At 44.9% G+C, this 15,953-nt stretch overlaps 1 protein-coding gene across 2 annotated transcripts in view; it reads right to left on the reverse strand.

The window, feature by feature from the left end:
- The window catches only part of LOC140426198 (vitamin D3 hydroxylase-associated protein-like), a 185,751-nt gene that overhangs the window by 81,744 nt on the left and 88,054 nt on the right, over positions 1 to 15,953 (reverse strand). For both annotated transcript variants that reach the window (XM_072510684.1, XM_072510683.1), the window contains exons 7-8: positions 13,352 to 13,392; positions 11,309 to 11,433 (exon numbers count right to left, since the gene is read on the reverse strand). In XM_072510684.1, coding sequence (XP_072366785.1) covers positions 11,309 to 11,433; positions 13,352 to 13,392 — 166 coding nt within the window. The remainder of the gene's footprint in view (positions 1 to 11,308; positions 11,434 to 13,351; positions 13,393 to 15,953) is intronic.

Consider the following 15,953-nt stretch of genomic DNA (forward strand, 5'->3'; position numbering starts at 1 on the left):
ACTATGTCAACAACTCTGTCAACCTTACTGATGGCAATCTGTGACCACATTGTGGTGCACTCTGCCCTATACACATCTGCCCTATGCCCTATCTGAAACATTTAACATAGATGAACTCTCCATCCAAGATCCACCTTTGTGATACTACCCTCACTTAATTCAATAATAGCTTGCCACATGATAGCCAGCCAATCACTTCCAATGCTTTCTTCCCTTATCAGACATTCTTATCCCAGAGTACACCCAAGCTCCCTTGGCAATAACATGTCCCTGTTTGCATATTATCTATTGTGAGTATTATCTGTATATGTCCCACACTATGGCCATTGTTCCATCATCCCACTTACTTGTCCGGCAATAAATCTTTAATGAGCCAAAATTTCTATCACAGCACCTACGAAACAAAGCCACCCTGTTCTTTAGTTGGAAAATGAACGATTTTTACTTGGAGCACAAAATCGCTAACTGGGATGCATGACTACCGGGCCTTAGTTCAACGTAATCCATGGGCTTTCCAGCCAACTCAACTATGTGCATTTTCCACTGGGCTTTCTCAGGCCTGTTTAAATTGGGAATACACCTCTTACAACAAGGTTTGCATTCTCTACTTTGAAGTTACTTGCAACAGTGTTGATAACAATTCTCACTCCATCGTGCCCCTTCTCCACTTCTCAATGCATGCACTATATGAAAAAGACCTGAACATTTCTGCTCTGACATTTGCACCAACACTAACTTTCATCCTCTCTTCTGTAGACCAAGACAGAGCAGAATTCCAGGGAGAGAACTAAAATGGAGGCAGAAGGAGCCATCTGTCATGCCCAGTATATTATAAACTTTTAGTTAATATTTTTTTTAAATGGGACACAAACTAGCTATTAAAATGGCTGCTGCAAATTATTGGACCCTTGGCATTTGAGCGACAGCGGTATCACGTCTTGGACAAATACCTAATAAAATATGGACATTAGTACTACTAATGGGAAAATTAATGGTATTGAAGGCAGACAAATCTCCACGCCTGATAATCTTCATCCCAGAGTACTTAACGAAGTGGCCCTAGAAACAGTAGATCCATTGGTGGTCATTTTTCAAAACTCTTTGGACTCTAGAATAGTTCCTACAGATTGGAGGGTAGGGAATATAACCCCGCTATTAAAAAAGGGAGGAAGAGAGAAAACAGGGAATTAAAGACCAGTGAGTCTTACGTCAGTAGTAGGGAAGTTACTGGAGTCCATTATCAAGGATTTTATAGCACAGCGCTTGGAAAGCAGTGGTGTAATCAGATAAAGTCAGCATGGATTTCTGAAAGGAAAATCATGCTTGACAGATCTACTAGAATTCTTTGAAGATGTAACTGGTAGAATTGACCAGGGAGAACTGGTGGATGTGGTTTATTTAGACTTTCAGAAGGCTTTCGACGAGGTCTCATATAGCATAGTAATATGTAAAGTTAAAGCACATGGGATTACGGGCAGTCTCTTGAGATGGATAGAAAGCTGGTTAGCAGACAGGAAGTAAAACGTTGGAATAAATGGGGATTTTTCTGATTGGCAGGCAATGACTAGTGGGGTACCGCAGGGATCTGTGCTAGGACCCCAACTGTTCACATTATATATTAATGATTTGGATGAGGTAACTAAATGTTAACTCCAAATTTGCAGATGATACAAAGTTGGGTGGGAGAATGAGCTTTGAGGAGGATGCAGAGATGCTTCCGTGGGATTTGGGCAGGCTGAGTAAGTGGGTACATGCATGGCAGATGCAGTATAATGTGGATAAATGTGAGGTTATCCGCTTCAGTAGCAAAAATAGGAAGGCAGATTATTATTCGAATGGGTGTAAATTGAGAGAGATGGATACTCAGCGAGGCCTTGATGTTCTCGTGTATCAGTTGCTGAAAGTAAGCAAGCAGGTACAGCAATAATGATAATCTTTATTATTGTCACAAGTAGACTTACATTAACACTGCAATGAAGTTACTGTGAAACCCCCCTAGATGCCACATTCTGGCACCTGTTCGGGTACATGGAGGGAGAATTCAGAATGTCCAATTCACCTAACAGCACGTCTTTCCGGACTTGTGGGAGGAAACCGGAGCACCCGGAGGAAACCCACGCAGACATGGGAAGAATGTGCAGACTCCGCACAAACAGTGACCCAAGCGCGAATCGAACCTGGGACCCTGGTGCTGTGAAACAACAGTGCTAACCACTGTGCTACCGTGCCGCCCATTTGCTACCCTGCCGCCCATTATAAGCAGTAAAGAAGGCAAATGGTATGTTGGCCTTAATAGCGAGAGGATTTGAGTACAGGAATATGGATGTTTTACTACAATTGGTGAGGCCACACCTGGAGTATTGTGTGCAGTTTTGGTATTTATCTGATGAAGGATGTTCTTGCTATGGAGGGAATGCAGCGAAGGTTTACCAGGCTGATTCCTGGGATGGTGGGACTGTCATATGAGGAGACACTATATCGGTTAGGATTATGAAATGAAATGAAAATCGCTTATTGTCACAAGTAGGCTTCAAATGAAGTTACTGTGAAAAGCCCCTAGTCGCCATTTTCTGGCGCCTGTTCGGGGAGGCTGGTATGGGAATTGAACCGTGCTGCTGGCCTGCCTTGGTCTGCTTTAAAAGCCAGCGATTTAGCCCAGTGTGCTAAATCAGCCCCTTATATTCATTGGAGTTTAGAAGAGTGAGAGGGGATTGCGTAGAAATTTATAAAATTATAACAGGATTAGACAAGGTAGATTCAGAAGAATGTTCCCGATGGTGGGGGAGTCTGGAACTAGAGGTCATAGTTTGAGGATAAGGGGTAAACTTTTTAGGACTGAGATGAGGAGAAATTTCTTCACCGAGAATGGTGAATCTGTGGAATTCTCTACCACAGAAAGTAGTTGAGGCCAAAACGTTTTATAATTTCAAGAAGGAATTAGATATAGCTCTTGGGGCTAAAGGGATCAAGGGATATTGGGGGGGGGGGAAGACAGGATCAGGATATTGAACTTGATGATGAGCCATGATCATAATGAATGGCGGAGCAGGCTCGAATGGCCTCCTCCTGCTTCTATTTTCTATGTTTCTATGTTTCCGTTCACAGCCATCTGCGGAATTCACACATCTTTTTTGTTTAAAGATAGGTTAATGCAGAAGGACTATGGAATTTCCAGACTACATGTCTCCATGCTTTGTGCTAAAAAAAGGGGAAGATCAAGGGCTGGTTTATCACACCCCACCCACCGCATGAATGCCACGGGTGAGGCGCCGACAATGGAAAAATCCATTGACCTCGGACGGGATTCTCCGGTCGCCGGGCAAATGCAGCCAGAGAATCCCGCCCCAAAACTCAGTTGGTGGCAGATGACAGTGAATGCCCCCAATGACTGTTCCATTGTGTCATGATGACTGGCTGAAACCCTCAGAGGTGTTAACCTACAACAAAGGATGTGGAATTAACATAAACCACGAAGAAAGGACTTAAACTTGTGGAACGTTACATGGTGAGCCCGTCAAGATTTTGCCTGCTTTTTAAAAAACAGTTAAAGGATTTTTGCATTTAGAATCACCAAAGCCATTGAACTATCAGTTTAAAAGTCTACAAGCCAGACTTGGAGAAAGGTTGTAGACATCAGACAGCTAGAGCAGATACCATGTTCCCAGGGCTCGTGCAACCAGTAGGCAAACTAGGCGGTCACCCAGGGCGCAGAACTTGGGGGGGCATAACAAAACTAAACATAGGCCAGAATTTTACACCCTCCTCCCCCAACGCCACCTCCTGAGATTCTCTCTGGGATCCTGTCTGCACCAACCCAGACATAGTTTCATTGTAGGGCGGACAGGACCTCAGACGGAAAACTTGCCTTTGCATCTATTAAGGCCCTTAAAGGGTCAATTAAGGAATGTTGGGGGGTCTCAATCTGAAGGCCTCTTCAGATTGGGGTACCCTCTCCTCAGGGACTTAGGAGATCTGGTTCTCTCTCCCCACCCGCGGCCTTCCCTCTGACATGGAGGTCATCCCCGACCCCACGATCCCCCAGGGCACAACTTCCCTCTAGCCCCCGGGATCCCTGGCACTTACCTGAAGTGCGGTCCCAGGACTTGGGTTCAAGCACAGAGGGGATTGACAGCTGCTGGCCAATGTGATTGGCCGACATCTCTCCAAGAAAGCACACCTACACAAGTGCTGGTGTCAATCAGTGCTGAATTGAGTGTGAAACGGCAGCGGGTCTGGTGGAGTCGGCATGGATACGTTCCCCGCCAACTCTCAAAATGGCAGGTGCCTAGCACTTACCATCCTGAAAATTCAGGCCATCGGAGTTTTGAAATGATATGAGCATCTTTCCAGGAGTGCCAGAAATTTCCACAGATGGATCTGAAACTCTGGAAATTTCTTTAGCAGCTCTTTCCCAGCCCCACCCACCCGTGTATGCTCATAAACCCACAATAACAGCAACCTCATCATCTCTGGGAGTTTACTGAGCCCTCAATCACAATCTTCCCTTCCCCTTCTGTGCTCACTGATCGATCGAGCAAAACCTCCCCCTTCCCTTCATGTTCACTAATCCACCAATGACAGCCTGCCCTTTCCCTGCTCTGTACCCACACCAGGTGCTTGCTGATGCTCCAATCACAGCCTCCCATTTCCCTCACTTGCTCACTGACCATCCAGTCATGGCTTTCACTTCCCTTGACCCCTCTCCTGCTCATATTAACTATTCCTCAAATCATCCCTTTCCCGTGCTCTGCTGGCACTTGTGCCAGTTACCCAAGAGCGTCACATTTTCCAATCAGAAAACTCTTTGGTGGTCCCACGATGATGTGGGTGAGTATTAAAGTCTCGCAAGGTGTGCGGGAGTGTGTGAATCTAGTGAATAGTACTGAGAGAACATGGTGCTGCAGAACAGTGTGAGCTGAGGGCTGGCCACACACGACAACTACCTGTTGAAAATCCGTAGGGGTTGTTTGAGTGTGGGATTGATTGAGAATAAGTGTCGCTGCCATTTTGCTGTATTAATTTTCAAACGTTATATGGGGAGAGGAGGGGGGAGCACAAGGCCGAAGGTTTGCCTGGGGCACCTAATACTCTTAAACTGGCCCTGCTATTCCAGTTTAAAATGCCTAGAATTCAGATTACAAGAAGCTTCATGACCTGTTGTGAATTCTTCGCCTCGCAAGATCCTCACTTCAATTTCAAAGCATCAAAATCATCTAAGAATTAAGGCTTGCCTGGTGGGAGTTCTGAGATCGTAAACCAGAGACTGTGTTAACTGGTAATCTGTAAAAGTGCATCGCCTCTATCTGTATCTAATCTTTAGTTGTGGTATGTGTGAGAACAAGTGTTTGAGACATTGCGGTAATTTGGGTCAAGTGTGTGAGAATAAATAACATTCTTTACCTTTAACCTCACAAAAGCTCGCTGCTGGATAATTTAATTGGGATACACACTCAAAGGGTGAGAAACAACACATCTCTTTCCGTACAAAAGTACTGATCACATGCAGAAAAAGAACACATACTTTCTGTCTGTGACACAACATTATTGCCCTCACCCAAGCAGAGTAAAAAGCTGCCATAACTACCAGGGCTATGGGCCAAGCGCTGAAAAATAGGGTTAGTATAGTCAGATCTTTCTTAACCTGCGTGGTCACGGTGCGCCAAATGGTCTCCTTCTGTGCTGTAAACATCTATGAAAACAGCCCTGGATATTAATGGTCTAGACAGAGCTATGAGCATCAGGCAAGCTGAGGCAAGCTCCCTACCTCAGCAGGTTGTCTCCATTTTACTTTTAACTCTTCATTCATCTGAACAAATATTCAGTAAACCTCACAGCTTCAAACTGTGTTCTGAACACTGTCATCTTCTGGTGCCAAGGTTCTCAGTGGTATCTGAAAACTTGCCCTTTTTCTCTTTCTCCTAGGACCCTTTTGGTAGCAAGAGTTTCCTGAAGAAGAGATCTCCAAAGAGAAACGAGGTTGCAATGGAAGGGTCTTTGCGACTCAGTTAAATTGGTGCTGAGATCCTTGAGTCATTGGACCCTGATTTACATCATTCACGAGGATGTGCGCCACCTTAGCAGATGCCTTGGTTGACTCGCAATGATGCAGAGTTAAAATCGCTGAGACCACTTTGAGGAATGCAGTGGGTAACTACCACTATTTTAAACAGGATTAAAATTTGGGGTTTTAAATACAGAAAATGAGAAGTTGCAGTCCATCTTGGATAAATGCAAGAGAGCTCAAAGGAATCTGCAAATCTCCCCATGCTGAGCCACATTCCTTACAATTAGAATCTTAGAGTTACAAAAACGCTGGATTTTCATCCCCATCTATTTCAATGGAATGAAAATTGAACAGACTCGACAATAGGTGGACAATCTGCTCTACATTGCTCCCAAGGACACAGATTCACAGAACTGTTAGAGTGCAGGACGAGGCCATTTGGCCCATCATGTCTGAACCGGCTCTCCAAACAAGCATCATGGCTTAGTGCCATTCCCATGCCCCTGCATATTGTGTCTATTCAAGTAATCATTTAATGCCCTATTGAATGCCTTTATTGAACTGCCGCCACCAGACTTCCAGGCAATGCATTCCAGACTCGAACAACTCGTGTGAAAAAGTTGTTTCTCACCACATCTGCTTCTTTTGCAAATCACCTTAAATCTGTGCCCACTCGTTCTTGATCCTTTTACGAGCAGGAACAGTTTCTCACTATCCATTCTGATAATTTTGAACATCTCTACCAAATCTCCTCTGAATGTTCTCTCCAAGGAGAACAGTCTTAACCTTGCCAATCTATTCTCATAACTGAAGTTTCTCATCCCTAGAACCATTCTTTTAACTCTCTTCTACACTCACTCCAATGTGTTCATATCCTTCCAATGTGTGGCACTCAGAACTGCACACAATACTCCAATTGAGGCCTAACTAGTATCTTGTATAAGTTCAGTATAACCTCCTTGCTCTTGTACTCTATGCCCTTATTAATAAAGCCCAGAATACTATATGCTTTATTAACTGCTGTCTCCAATTGTCCTGCCACTTTCAATGATCTATGCACATATACAGCTGGGTGCCTCTGTTACTGCACCCCTTTAAGTGTTCACTATTTATTTTACTTTGTCTTTCCATAGTCTTCCTACCAAAATGCATTACCTCATACCTGCATTGAACTTCATCTGCCATCAATTTGCCCATCCCACTAACTTGACTACGTCCTTTTGAAGTTCACACTTGCTTCACAGTTTACTATACTTCCAAGTTTTGTGTCATCTTCAAACTTTTAAATTGTCCTCTGCGCACCAATATCATTAACATATATCAAGAAAAACAAGGTTCCAATACCATCCACTGAGGAACTCCATTATGAACTTTAATCCAGGTCGAAAAATATCCATTGACCATTACTTTCTGCTTCCTATTATTCAGCCAATCGTTTTTTGAAAATGTTTTTATTAGAGAGAGTTTTTCCTTTTTATACACAACAAAAATAAACATGAACAAAATCTGTACACATCAGTTACAGTTTACATTTTACAAACGCCCCACATTTGAATTAGCCACCTAACCCCATTTCTTTATTCACTGGTTTATCAATCCTGTACATAGTGGTTAGTACAGCGATACATATGTTACACCGTGGTAGGCTGTTCTTATTAAGTTGTCTGTATGGACAACTTTGGGGGAAACTGCGGGGACTTGTATGGGTGACTATTGGAGAAGGCACGCTTCCCACTGGACAATACAAAAGAAGAATGGGAGGAAATGAAATGAAAATGAAAATGAAATGAAAATGAAATGAAATGAAAAATGAAGAGTTACAGATTTACAGAGTTACAGGTTTCAAATAGGGTGGGGACTCGTGTTGTCCGTGTAGAAATCCCTGATTGTCCTTGTCCCCCTCTCCTGTCTCCACCTTTTGAAGGTGGGGTCCATTTTCGCTGGCGCGAACCTATGATTGCGACGATTGTGGGCCATGATGGACATTTCGGTCAGACCGAAGTGTTGTCTTAGCTGGTTCCATGACTGGAGCATGGCTATTACCACTGGGCTTGGAGAGTGCTTGGTCAGTGGGAATGGGAGTGCTGTTGTGGCCAGGGCGCAGAGGGATGTCCCTCTGAAGGAACCCTGCTCCATTTGTATCCATTTAGCTTCTGGTTCCTTGATCCAACCCTTTACTCTTCCCACTGTTGCTGCCAGTGATAATATTGTAGGTTTGGGGAGGGCCAGCTCATTCTTTGCAGGACTTTTTTGGCAAACCTTCATAGAATTTACAGTGCAGAAGGAGACCATTTGGCCCATCGAGTCTGCACCAGCCCTTGGAAAGAGCACCCTACCTAAGCCCACACCTCCACTCTATCCCCGTAACCCAGTAACCCCACCCAACGTTTTTGGACACTAAGGGCAATTTATCATGGCCAATCAGCCTAACCTGCACATCTTTGGACTGTGGGAGGAAACTGGAGCACCCGGAGGAAACCCACGCACACACACGGGGAGAACGTGCAGACTCCGCACAGACAGTGACCCAAGCTGGGAATCGAACCTGGGACCCTGGAGCTGTGCTAACCACTGTGCTACCGTGTTGCCCATTGCTACCGTGCTGCCCAACCTTGTGTTATTCACTTCCCCCTAAACACACAAACGCCATGATCATTTTATCTACTGTGTTGAAAAAGGCCTTGGGGATGTAGATCGGTGTGGATCTGAACAGGAAGAGGAACTTGGGCAGTACGTTCATCTTGATCGTCTGCACTCTCCCTGCCAGGGAGAATGGCAGTATGTCCCACCTCTGCAGGTCCCTTTTAACTCCCTCCACCGGGCTGGCCAGATTCCATCTGTGGATCTGTGGCCAGTCATGGACGATTTAGATCCCCAGGTAATGAAATTTGTTTCAGGTTTGTTTAAATGGCAGTCCATCCATAGATTCATAGAATTTACAGTGCAGAAGGAGGCCATTTGACCCATCGAGTCTGCACTGGCTCTTGGAAAGAGCACCCTACCCAAGGTCAACACCTCACCCTATCCCCATAACCTAGTAACCCCACCCAACACTAAGGGCAATTTTGGACACTAAGGGCAATTTATCATGGCCAATCCACCTAACCTGCACATCTTTGGACTGTGGGAGGAAACCAGAGCACCCGGAGGAAACCCACGCACACACGGGGAGGATGTGCAGACTCCGCACAGACAGTGACCCAAGCCGGAATCGAACCCGGGACTCTGGAGCAGGGAAGCAATTGTGCTATCCACAATGCTACCGTGCTGCCCCTAACAGGTCATCCAGTTCGACATCTCTCCCTTGCAGGGTCACAGGAAGATTTCACTTTTGCTCAGGTTGAGTTTGTAGCCCGAAAAGGCTCCAGACTCGCTCAAGAGCGCCGTGGTTCCCTCCATGCTGCTTTGTGGATCTGCAATGTAGAGGAACAGGTCATCTGCATAAAGTGAGACTCTGTGCTCTCTGAGTCCTCTCTGGATCCCCTTCCGGTTCTTCTCTGCTCTAAGTGCGATCGCTAGTGGCTCGATTGCCAGGGCAAACAGTGGCGGAGACAGTGAGCATCCCTGCCTTGTGTCTCTGTGCAGCTGGAAATATTTAGAGCTGGTGGTGTATGTCTGTACGCTCTCCATGGGAGCGCTGTACAGAAGTTTCACCCAGGCGGTGAACTCTGCTCCAAGCCCAAACTGCTCCAGTATCTCTATGAGGTACTTCCATTCGACTCTATCGAAGAGCTTTTCTACATAATGGGAGATGATTACCTCCAGTGTTCTCTCCCCATATGGGATCATCATCATGTTTAGCAGCGCCTGATGTTTGATGTTAACTGTCTTCCCTTAACAAAGCCCGTCTGGTATTCTGTCACCACCTCTGGTACGCAGTTCTCCAGTCACCTGGCTAGGATTTTGGCCAGTATTTTTGGGCCCACACTGAGCAGCGAGATGGGTCTGTGGGACTTGCATTCTGTCAGGTCTTTGTCTTTCTTGGGTATCAGCGAGATTGAGGCTTGTGCTAGCGTAGGTGGCAGGGTGCCCCTTACTAGCATACGTGGCAGGGTGCCCCTTGCCAGCGAGTCGATGAACATCTCCCGCAGGTGCAGAGCCAGTGCACATTTTGTATAGAAGTCCACTGGGAATCCGTCTGGTCCTCGTACCTTTCCAGCCCGCATGGAGTTGATGCTCTCTTATTCAGCCAATTTTGCATCCATGTTGCTACTGTTCCTTTTATTCCATGAGCTATAAATTTTCTCACACGTCTGATGTGTGGCGCTGTATCAAATGCCTTCTAAACGTCCATGTACAGCACATCAACAGCATTATCCTTGTCAAACCTTGATATTCCTTCTTTAAAAACTCAAGCGAGTCAGTTAAACACAATTTTCCCTTTAGAAATCTATGCTGGCTCTTCCGAGTCAACGCACATTTTTCTATGTGACTACTAACTCTATCCTGAATAATTGTTTCTCGAAGTTTGCCCACTGGCTGGTCTGTAATTGCTGGGGCTATCCTTGCAACCCTTTTTGAACAAGGGCGCAATATTTGCAATTCTCCAATCCTTTGGCACCTCCCCTGAGCCTAGAGAAGACTGGAAGATTATGGAGTGTCAAACTTCACTGAAATATTTTGACTTTGTTACAAATCCCTTCATTTCTGTCCAGTCTTCTAGCCCTACATCCTAGCTGTCTATGTCTTTTGGTCTTGTGACTACCATCTCTGCATAGCACATAGTTGGGCAGCACGGTAGCACAAGTGGATAGCACGGTGGCTTCACAGCGCCAGGGTCCCAGGTCGATTCCCCGCTGGGTCACTGTCTGTGCGGAGTCTGCGCGTTCTCCCCGAGTCTGCGTAGGTTTCCTCTGGGTGCTCCGGTTTCCTCCCACAGTCCAAAGACATGCAGGTTAGGTGGATTGGCTGTGATAAAAAACATTGCCCTCAGTGACCAAAAAGGTTAGGAGGGGTTATTGGGTTATGGGGATAGGGTGGAAGGGAGGGCTTAAGTGGGTCAGTGCAGACCTGATGGGCCGAATGGCCTCGTTCTGCACTGTATGTTCTATGTTCATTCCCGCTGCATGTGGCACAGCTTTCCGCATCTTGGTTTCACCTTTTGGAATTCCATCTCTCAGCCCACAAGCTCTCTTCTCAACTCAAAAGCCACCTTAAAAACTACAATTTTGGCTGCACGTTTAGTCATCTCTCGTAAATCTGTTATTCGTCTTGAATCACTTACTTCTCAGAATATCTCTTATGGAGCATTTGATACCTGAAAGGTGTTATATAAATGCAAGCAGCTGTTGGTCTATAAGTTACCTCGTTATTGAAGGGGATAGGTGGCACTGTGGGATCCAAGTGGAACATGTCCTCACATAATAGAGCTTTCATGCACAATGCCAAGCTTTCCACATCTTTGGCGAGTGGACCAACCATTGATTCAACTAGAAAACAATAAATATATCACTCAAAAATAGGATTCATTGTTAAATAACTAGAATGATAAATCTTTAGATTTGTAAAGATTGCAGATTCAATTGCCACCCGTGTAATTGGGTGCATAATTTTGGCTGACATCCCAGTCCATTAGTGAGTGGAACAGCAGGAATCAGAAGGATAATTTCAAAATTTGTGGATGACAGCAAATTGTGTGCTGTCGTTAATACAAGGGAGCACTTAATAATCTTGCAAACTGGGTATGTAACTGGCAAATTACCTTCATTGCAGGTAAGTGCAATGCAATACATTTTGGTGGGAGACTAAGGAAAGCACATATTCCTTGGAAAATAGAAGTCTACAGGAGTTAAAGGAATAGAGATCAGGAAAATAGATACATAAATCGCTTAAAGTAGCGAAACAAGTTAATAAGACCATAAAAAAGAGCAAACAAAGCATCAGGATTCATTTCTAGAGAGATATGATTGAAAATAATGGAACACAAGAAACAGGGGCAGGTGTAGACCATTCAGCCCATCGAGCCTGCTCCACTATTCAATACGATCATGGCAGTCTTGAACTTTGACTCCATTTTTTTGCCTGCTCCCCATTTCTGTAATTCCCTGACCGGCCAATAAATCTTGAGACTGACCAGCCTTAAACGTATTCAACGATGGAGCATCCAGAACTCTCCAGGGAAGAAAATTCCAAAGATTCACAACCCGCTGAGTGGCCATTTCTCCTCATCTCAATCCTAAATACCAGCCCCTTATCTTGAGACTGTGCTCCCGACCAAGCCCTGGCATCTCCTTGATTATGTGCTTGTCAGAGAGAAGGGAAAGGTCGGTGTCAAGCAACATGTGCCATGCGAGGAGCTGACTGCCAGACAGAACATTGCCTGATCCACACCAAACTGAGTCTTAAAATCCAACCAAAACTACTTGCCAGGCATAACCAAAACTAAATGTCAAACTCTCATCTTAGACCTTGCTACAACTTGACACAACTCCGTGGTTTGATATTCCTCTCTCAAGTGATGAAGAAGGTGAAAGGAAACAGCCCTAAATCAGATCAGCCCAGTGCTCATTTCTCCCAAACTTTATTTCCATTGTAGGAAACGAGCTGTCAATTAACTGTCACCCATTGGCACCATCACACAAAGTAAGAAGCACTTTCAAAGACATTCGGTAGGTGTCAAAACAACTCACCTTCATGAGAAAATCATGTCATAATATTTCAGAGCAATGTTGTGTTTCTTTATCCTGTGCCTTCAGCTGTATATCCTTAGCAATTTTAGATCACTGGATAAGTCACAGTCATATATTCCCTGGAGTTTAGAAGAATTTGAGGTAATCTTATTAAAAGGTATATAAAATTCTAAAGTGGCTTGACAAAGGAGATGCTGAGAAAACGTTTCCACTGACTGGTGAATCCAGCCTCAAAATAAAGGGTTAGCCTTTTAGGACTGAGATGAGGAGAAATTTCTTCACTTGTAAGACTGCAAACCTTTGAAATTCTCTATCTCAGAGACTCATGGTGCTCAGTTGTTGGGTATATCCAAGGCAGAGGCCAACAGATTTTAGGTACTAAGGAAATTAAAGGATATGGGGATAGTGTGGGAAGGTAGAGTTGGGATAGGAGATAAGCCATGATGTTGAAAGGCCAAATAGCCTACTCCAGTACCCATTTCTTGTCTTATTATGGTCTTGCATATCAATGAGTTACAGCAATGTGCTGGTGGTAAGGATACTAGGATAAGTATGGACTACATATTTTGAAGCACTGTATGTTGAAGCCATCAGGTGGAAGTAGTTCAGACTTATGAAAGGAGATGGCATGTAGGAGAAAGACAGGAGTGGCAAATAGGGTGACATTGGTATAACTGTTTTCAAATAGCAACAACATTCATGTACAGCAGAAACTCACAAGTTTTCTGTCCAGTCAAACCTCCTGACAATCCAATTTTGCTGCATGGAATGAAAACACATTGTTACATTAATTAGTAAAACCAGTCTGTCAATATCAGCTGTGTGGTCAAAGAAATCCACTGCAGCCAGCCAATTATTATCTCCAGAATGAGTAATATGTTAATTTCTCAAGCTAATCTCTTAAAACTAATTTTCTGATGTTTCATCCAAATGCATCGGGAGAAACAACTTTCATAGCTTGTGTTATATGTAAAACAAAAATGTTTTCCACTCTAGATGTAAGATGCGTGTAGCCGATGGCATGTGTCTGCAGCAGATGCAGGCAAATGCTCATAAGATGGGGTGGTTGGTACCTGTCCCTAGTCTTCTTTTCCTTGCCAATGCTTGAAGAGTACTCGTTTAAAGAGTGAAAATGTGAGGATTAGACCCTGTAGACAGCTCTCTGACTGGAGAGAGAGAATCTGCATAGGTCAGAGGACCCGAGCAGATACATCACTTTTTATCTCAAAACAGCTGGTCAGGGGTCATACAGTTACTTTGAGCATTGCTAAATGCCTCATACACCTTCTTGTTTCATTTAATTTTGTTACTTATCGTCTTTTGTAATCCGTTCATAATTAGCCACAGTCCACAGAGGGACCACAGAGAGAGAGACACACACAAGTGGTTATGACTTGAGGGGCATCACTCAGCAATAGGCTGCCCAGGAATCTCTCCCACAATTTCAAACTTCCTGGGGCATTTTGGAAGATTTAACAGGTTGATTACTAATCTTTTTAGCCACATACTGAATGTTCTTTCTGTGGACAAGTCCTGTAGCAGGACTTGAACCAAAACCTCTGTCTCAGAGGCAGAGGTGTTACCTCCTGAGCTACAAGACTTTAATTACTCACACGTCTTAAAATTAAATTGTATCTTTTTGTAGGGTATAGGTTTCAACCTCTACACAAATCGTGAACATGCTCTTGGTATATTGCTACAAATTGCACTTGATAAACACTTTTGTTTTTATATTTTTCATCCACTTACTTTGCATTATCATAAACTTGAAAATGTGCAAATAAAAAGTCACAACAATAAAGAAATAAACTGAAATCCTTTGTCAAAACTTCCTAAAACTGTAGTTTCCATTGCATCCAATGGCAAGAAAACTTATTGGACAATCTGTTGGAGTAATGTGCTATGAAATTTGTTACAATTGTAAGGGTTATAAGCTTATTATATTTTGAGACTGTATCTTTAAATTTAGGACAAATGAAGGCGGCCATGTGTCCTGTTGTGCAATCTTCCAGAAAATAAGTCTGCATGGTTTGATTATTAGAGATCAAAGGAAGAAGGTGGAAGTTATTTGTAGATAATGGCAATAATCCCTGAGTACATCTTGAGGTGATGAGACTCAAAAAGTCCTCAAAAGATGTTCTAGCTATAAAGTTATAAATATCCATAATACCATTTTCATCTAAGATGAAAGTGGCTTTGGATCACAGATAACTAACTAGCATTTCTACTTAGACATAGAATGAATGGGCGGGATTCTCCGTCCCGACGCACCCGTTTTTTGATCTTCCATCGCAGCAGCCGGCCAATGGGGTTTCCCATTGTGGACAGCCTCACGCCGTCGGGAAATCCGCGAGCTGGGTGTGCTGCCGGCGAAGCGAAGGATCCCGCCCAATGTGTTTCCTGTTGCCCAGGGGGGAAGCAGTTTTGAGACCAGGTGACAAGCTTCCCTTAAATTCCATGAGTATCACAGATAGATGATACTGTTGTCTTGTGTAGTCTATAGCCATCTGAGAGAGCACAAAATGGAAGCAACTAGGTCTGCACCTAAAGCAGACAAAATGCTGACTCTCTTGTGCACCGTGCTGAATGCGGGCGAGAGCTTACTCTCAGGTTGAAGATCAAGTTTGTAAGAATTTGGAAGAGGTGAAAATATTTGGGCGGGATTCTCTGGCCCCCCCGCCGTGTTGGAGAATCGCCGGGGGATGGCGGGAATCCCGCCCCCGCTGGCAGCCGAATTCTCCGGCGCCGGGGACGGCGTGAATCCCACCCCCACCGGCTGCCGAATTCTCCGGCGGTGGGGATTTGGTGGGGGCGGGAATCATGCCGTGCCGGTCGGCGGGGGCCCCCGGCAATTCTCCGGCCCGCGATGGGCCGAGTGGCCGCCCGTTTTCGGCAGGTCCCGCCGGCGTATATTACGACAGGTACTTACCGGCGGGACCTGGTTCCGCGGGCGGCCTCTTGGTTCGGTACCGGTTGGCGTGGCGCCAAGTCCCTTTTGCGCCGGCCATCACAGCGCAAACCACTCCGGCGCCGGCCTAGCCCCTGAAGGTGTGGAGGATTTCGCACCGTCGGGGCGGCCCGACACCAGAGTGGTTCATGCCACTCCTTCGCGCCGGAGTTGCCCACCCCGCCGGTTTCCGAAAAATCCCGCCCTTTGTCTTGCTTGGAGATAGAGGAAGAAATCTACAGTATAACACTCTCAGTGGAAGTCAATTCTGGGATTGGAGGCTACTTGGCTGGGAAAGTGAAAAGGAATCAACTGTGGTAATATGGACAATGGCTTGGATTTACAGCCTGATAAAATTGGACATTTTAAATTA

Source organism: Scyliorhinus torazame, chromosome 7 (genome assembly GCF_047496885.1).
Source record: "Scyliorhinus torazame isolate Kashiwa2021f chromosome 7, sScyTor2.1, whole genome shotgun sequence".
NCBI lineage: Eukaryota > Metazoa > Chordata > Chondrichthyes > Carcharhiniformes > Scyliorhinidae > Scyliorhinus > Scyliorhinus torazame.